The sequence below is a fragment of the Olea europaea genome, chromosome 13 (genome assembly GCF_002742605.1).
Source record: "Olea europaea var. sylvestris chromosome 13, O_europaea_v1, whole genome shotgun sequence".
NCBI classification, from domain to species: domain Eukaryota; kingdom Viridiplantae; phylum Streptophyta; class Magnoliopsida; order Lamiales; family Oleaceae; genus Olea; species Olea europaea.
The window spans coordinates 28,993,840-29,000,520 of NC_036249.1; the positions used below are offsets into that span (position 1 = coordinate 28,993,840).

General features: G+C 35.2%; 1 protein-coding gene across 2 annotated transcripts; it reads right to left on the minus strand.

Moving 5' to 3' along the window:
• Positions 1 to 274: 274 nt before the first annotated feature.
• On the minus strand, positions 275 to 1,755 carry LOC111408100 (unknown protein 1-like). 2 transcript variants are annotated; one of them, XM_023037883.1, is made up of 2 exons: positions 1,571 to 1,755; positions 275 to 1,223 (listed from the first exon to the last, which is right to left on the minus strand). In XM_023037883.1, exon 2 carries the CDS (start codon positions 1,217 to 1,219, stop codon positions 506 to 508), a length of 714 nt encoding a protein of 237 aa, XP_022893651.1. In that variant the 5' UTR covers positions 1,220 to 1,223; positions 1,571 to 1,755; the 3' UTR covers positions 275 to 505. The 2 variants fall into 2 exon arrangements, with proteins under 2 accessions (XP_022893651.1, XP_022893652.1); XM_023037884.1 differs by lacking the exon at positions 1,571 to 1,755 and adding an exon at positions 1,304 to 1,563.
• Between the last annotated feature and the right edge of the window lie 4,926 nt (positions 1,756 to 6,681).

Sequence of the window (6,681 nt, forward strand, 5' to 3'; positions counted from 1 at the left end):
ATCTCTCTTTTAGCAGCGGCAACTGAAATGCTACTAAGCCTAGAGTTAATTTTTTGAACTCATCAATTTCACCAAAAAATTGAAAACAGTGCAACTCGTATATTACAAATAGACAAAATGAAATCTATGCCTTGAACATACAGAAAAAAGAAACATCTAACAGAGATTTACAGGTACACCACCATCTCAGCAGTTACTGGTCAACCAAAAAACCAAACAGTTGTATAAAATTTATTATAATAGAAAATTTATAGACATAAAGCACAGACTTTCATAGGGAAAACAGTAAATTTTTTTTTAATCCATCAAAATATGTCATTGAACAATCATGAATATAGCTTACACAACGATTTAATGTCAATAATGCAATACAAAATACAAGGGTAGATCAATGAACATAAACCTAATGCAATAAAAGTAAGCAAGTTTGCTATATTCTACAGCAATTCCATCCAAATATCTAAATTTTCTGAATCCCGGGAAAAGCCACACTATTGCGCAGTCATCAGAATTCAAGCTTTCTGCATAACTCTTTATCAATGACTCTAAACTTACTTGTGGACTTCACCGGAGCACCAGGACAAGTGTCAGCAACACCATTGAGACATGGTGCAGAAGTAGGTGTCCTATATCCATCAGACTCAGAAACCTGAGTCAGTGCCTTGGCAACTAGTTCCTGGGTCTGTTCTGAAATGATTGCTTCTAGGAGAGTGCCATACACAATCTCAAATAACTTTTCTTCACCTAAGATGATCTCTTTATTGGCTTCATGATTTGCATCCCCTAACAAATTTGCAGTGGAGTTGAAGTTGAGCTGTCGAACAACATTTATCCTTGATTCTTCCATACATTTCCCACCATGTGGAGCTAGCAAAAGCTTGTCAGGGCCAGGAGCAAATGGATCAAAGACAGTCTCTTTTGGAGTTTGAGGGCTATCTTCATTGGGAAAATTTTTGTGGTTATTCTGGTATGAATTCAAGCAAAGAAGATTAGGAGAGGAAGAATAGAGTGTAAGTGGGGACGAGAACCCATAGAACTGGTCTTCATTCTCTGGGTTGGAATCTGGAGTAACAGGCTCCAGAGAACTCCCATTTCCCGTTGATGCGGACAATGAGGCTGACGGCTGTATAAGATTCATGGTTTCTTCTGCAATTCCACAGCTTTCATTATAAAGAATTTCTAGATTTGTTAATTGATTGGAAGATGCCTCAGTACCCATGTTCCTGATGAAAATTGGAAAGTAAAAAAGAGAAGTGGATTCAGATATTCCGATGAAACCAATGTATTTAAAAGGCGGACTTACTGGGGAGGGAAGATTCAGATAATGCTTTTGAAATACAAACAGATATTTCGTCGAATTACAGAAGTAAAGCTCTGAGCTGTACTTTTACACAGATTACAAAAGTAAATAACATGGAAGAAATAAAACCCTAAAAATTAATTAAAGAAGAAGATAACCCCTATACAAAATTCATCAAGGTAGTGAAATATGATTAATTCTTCGATAAATAAATAAACTGGGAGGAAAAATAAATAGAAAAGATGCGTGAATAAATAAAGAAGAAGGAACCTGTGGGCTCAAGTGAGATGGGAATTGAAATGAGCAATACCCTAAATTCTATGAAGGGGTTTTCTTGATTTTGATCAGGAACTAGAAATGAATCAAATGAAATGGGATTTCAATCTCTGCCTCTTTATTAGGGTTTGGTCTGGTCTGGACTGGAACGACGACAAAGCAGTCCTCTGTTGTCTTGTAGTGTGATTCGTATTGTAATCAAAGAAACGGACACTGAGTCCCGTTTGACTTCCGTTTTTTTTTTTTTCAAATTTTAATATTTGAAAATTTTGTAACTGAAAAAGAATGAAAAATTTTTAATTTATGTATAAAATTATTTTATGGAAGATTCTGTGGTTAAAAATAAAAGAGAGGAAAAAAATGAAAAAGAATAAAAGTCAAACGAAGGCTGAATGTATAAGTGTACCGAGTTAAATTTTTTGGTGACCATTGCACCTTGATCATGGCTTTTAAAATTTATTGCACTAGCCGCTCAACTTTACTCTATATATCTCTATTGCCACTCGACTGAAAATGATAGTTAACTTGCCTACATGGTTCACGAATTTGTGATGTGGCACATTAAATGTTTACTCATGTGCCACATCAACACCAACTAAGCATATCTAAACATGCCTTCCAATCTTACACAAAGTAAAACACGATTTCCACCATTTTTATTCACACTTCCACCATCACCATCTCTTCACTGTGAATTAGAAAACCCCTAAATCTTCCTCTACTAAACCACCAGAAATCAATACGTGGAACCTAACGATTTTGCCCCTAAAACTCGCTCCACATCTACACCTGCACGCTGATAAATATATTGAGAGTTTATTGGGTTTCTTGCAGTTTTTCTTCTATTTTTCTTCAAGTTTAATATGTTTTTTCCATCAATTCCATCAATTTATTAGGTTTCTTCGATTTGATATCTATTTGCGAATCGAGAGTTATTATGCTAGCGACAGGAAATTTCTATTATAGGTATGTCTTTTCTATTTTGAAGATTTTAATTAATTGTTCTATTAATTGGATATTCAAGTATCGAAGTTTTGTTTTATTGCAGCAAATTAGTTTTTTAAAAAATATTTTTATTTTGAAAACATTGAGCTTGATTGAGTTGGAGAATATCAATTGAACATTTGTCGTCTATGTTCAAGTCATTTGCCCAAATAACCGAGATATTCCTGAACATAACTATCCGTAGGGAAAAAAGGATCTATGGAAGGGAATTGGAAAGGGAATGGAAGAGAAACGTGAATGTGTTCTAACAATGTAATGGGAGAAAAGACTTGTTTGCATTTTTCTTATGTATGCAGTCGGCACTAAGTTTGGTATAATTTATGTTCCAACAATGTTATTACGTCTTGTCACACGTGGCTCCACGTAGTCGACCCACCGTAGCCCTTGGCCCACCTAAGCGGGGACACATGGTTCTTTGGCCGAGGCCCCTAGGCCTTGGGTCTGTGGAGTGCAACCAGAATTAACACCTCAACGGAGGCTCATCACCTTGAAGGTTGAAGCACGTTGTCGAGGTGGTTCACTCTGAGGCCCATACACCGAAGCTATGGCTTTCGAAGTGCCTTCACTATCGCTTCTTCCAAGAGATCCGTTCCTACACAAGTATCTTCTTCGAATGATTGATGTGATATCTATTATAGAGTTTAAATGTCAAGTCTTGTCGAAAAAAGTGGTTGTTCTATTACTTAATAAATGTAGAATGAGCCAACGAGTCAAAAGTGATATCTAGGATTAGATGTATGGGTCAAGAAGATGAGGCCACTTGTACTCCCATCTGAGGGCCACCCAATTTACCTTGTACGACTATAAATACTCCCCCATGACACCATTGTACGACTAATGCAATTTTACATACAAGACTCAGTGCTAGAGTAAATACAAAACAATTTGTCCCATTTTATTCTCTTACAAATAAAACTAAATTTACATGATGTTCATTAACCACGATTGGTAATTATTGTACAATTTTTCTATAAGTGTATCGCCGGATTTCGAACGTTGTCATCCCGCACCTTCGAGCTGCTCCCACGCCCTTTCTGAGACCGTTTTAGACCTTGGTATATCTTAGCGTGTAGGACTTGGCTTACATGTTCGCAAGTGGGTCCAATATTTATTTTCGGTGTGGCCCTAACCGAAAATGAGATCAACAAATGTAATTTATGTTTGGAAGAAAATTCAATTGAATTTTGTTCAAAACGAACAAAAACGTTAGTTGTAGTGCTTTTACTGAATATTTTCAGATTTTTATGCTTTTATTGAATATTTTAAGATTAGTAAGCATTTCTTCTCATAATGATTGTGTTGGTGCTATTACTCTTGGCAAGTATCGATGTAAGTTTATGAAGATCTTAAACTGACTGATTCCAGTTTGCAAAGAAATACGATGGTCTTCTCTAATGTTCGTGCCTTGTCGCTTTTAATTTCGAAGTTTGAGCTTCATCCGTATGCTACAAGTCGTCAACCATTTCCATCGTTGGCACATTAGATGCAATGGAAGGACCGCGTTCATGTTGTTCACCGATTGGCATCATAACTGCTGGATCGGGTGTAACCCGATTCACAATCAAGCATGGGAGTAGGCACGAAATGGAAAGAACTTCCCTGAGCATTGTACTTTGATGCACCCTTTCCTCCGACGACAATTAGTTTACCCTTACATTGCATTGAAAACTAGGTCAGGACAGGAACAGAAATTGATAAAATTTATGACTTATACAAGGCATAAAGGATAGAAACTGAATTTCTCAAATACAAATGGAACACTTTCAAGAAAATATGTAATATATAAATTCCTGAACAATACAAAGATCACAACAACAAATTGAAACTATTAACATAGAGAGCGCCCAACCACTTGAAAGCATATTGAGTTGTTACTTCTTTGCCTTCTATGGTTGTTAGGAATTTATATGAGATACACATTGCTTTCATGAAAATCTTGAATAAAGATGTTATAGCTTGATTTGTTTATGGTGCTGTACTTAAAAGGGCATGGCCTTGTTACCGATTCAAACCACAGAATATGTACACTGCAATTAATTATCAGGGAGATGACACTATAAAACTCAAATCACAAACACGAAATTCAAACACAAACATGTTCTAATCTTTTGCGCACTATTTCAGCGTCTTGTCACTGACTAGATATATTATAATAGTGTAAAAAATTTATTTCAAATTATCTTCAACATGTCCCTTTATGTAAACGCCTTCATCGATTAGAAGTGATTCATTAAGCCTTTGACAGCGGGGTAGTATCGATTGGGGGAATAGGGTTTGGAACTAGCTTTGTGCCTTTGAAAGCGTTCAAGCTAGGGTTTCGAACAAGTTGGTACATGCGAGCTCTGATATCAGATTATTGATTTTAGCCTGGTGGTTTAGTAAAGGACAATTTGTAGGTTTTCTAATTCATAGCAGAGGGAGATGGCGATGGTGTAAGTGTGGATAAAAATGGTGGAATTGTGTTTTGTTTTGAATAAGACTAAAAGGTGTGTTTGGCTATGCTTAGTTGGCATTGACGTGGCACATGATTAAACGTTTAACGTGCCATGTCAGAAATCCGTGACATATAAAAAGTTCAATATCTGCTGAAATATTTAACTCAAATGTATACATCCCTATTTGTCAATTGGATATTTTGGTAAATATTGGAGGATATTTAGGCAAAGGGTAATTTATGTTCACACTATATTTTTATTTGTTGCATCATATTTTAAATATTTGTCCTTCATTTTAAAACACGTTACAATATTTTGAACAAATATCATGATTAAGAACAAGATTTTCCAATCAATGAAACATTAAAAATAAGAATGTGATGAAGAAAAAAGTTAAGGATATAATGTCATAATATATATACATATAACTACCCTATAAATTAAACTAGAATCCACGTTTTATTAGGCATTGCGGTTAGTCAGCCTATGTACCGCTAATGATTTATATAAAAAAGGTTGAACCCCAACCTTAAGGGCCCCATCGCCCCATTCCTGGAGTATTGTGAGCAAGGTAAATCGAGGGATGTACCCCAACAAGATAAGGAACAAGAGCTTCTCCGTACACTGGTGCCCACAAAAAAATCCAATTACGTGTCTCAGGAATCGAACTCTCATATTGCGACTGTCAGCAAGGCTGCTAATGACTTATATATACAAGATATCCAGTGGAAGAAAAAAAAAATTCAAATTCCAAACCATTTCCTCTGCTTTAATCCATAAAGGAATTGTTACTCCAACCATCTTGCATCAGCGAGAAAGAGAGAGAAATGGAAGGGGTGAGAGATTTGCAAGAGATTATTATGAAAGAGGAAGTCAAGAGGAAAAGAAGTTGGATGCAGTTAACAATTGGTATTAATTGGACTTTACAACACTTGAAAGTTGTTCGCGCCCAATTTGATGACGAAGTCACAATGGTAACAACATATTCATCTAGGAATGCGAAGAATATTTGATATTACTCTCAAACCATTACTCAGATTTTAATTTTCTAAAGAACATTGATCATTTTATATAAGCTCTAAGCCTTGAACCATTTTCAAACCATCAACAATTATAAATTATAGATTTAGTTCATAATATTAGGACCGTTGTACTTGTCGAATTGAGTTTATTTCAGTAGCTTAGGCAAAAGTCTAATAATTGATTGTACAGTAGTAATGAGATGTCACCCTCCGAATTTATATTTTATACTGATGTATTAATAAATATTCCAGTTTGCGATGCTCAAAAGAAGAAAAAAATCAATTAAGATTGAATTACGACATAATGTGAACCAAGTGAATCAATATAGAACAGATCGGTTCAATTTACTTCGACATAAATTTTAAATGATTTTGGTTCCTTGAACCAAAAATTAGATATTTTGGTTCTATTCGAGTTATAGTACTTATATAATTTTTAAAATAAAATTGAAAGTCAAACTTATGTAAATTTGAAACCTCCCTAAAATTATTGGCCTAATTTTTGAGCTAGTTTTGCTCACATCTCTTTCATTACCCCCATTTCATTTCCATTCTTTAGTCACAAAAATGAAAAATATGACTGTTATCCAACACATTAAGTCACCATATTTGACTTTCTATTTTTTGTGTGGATCCCGCAACA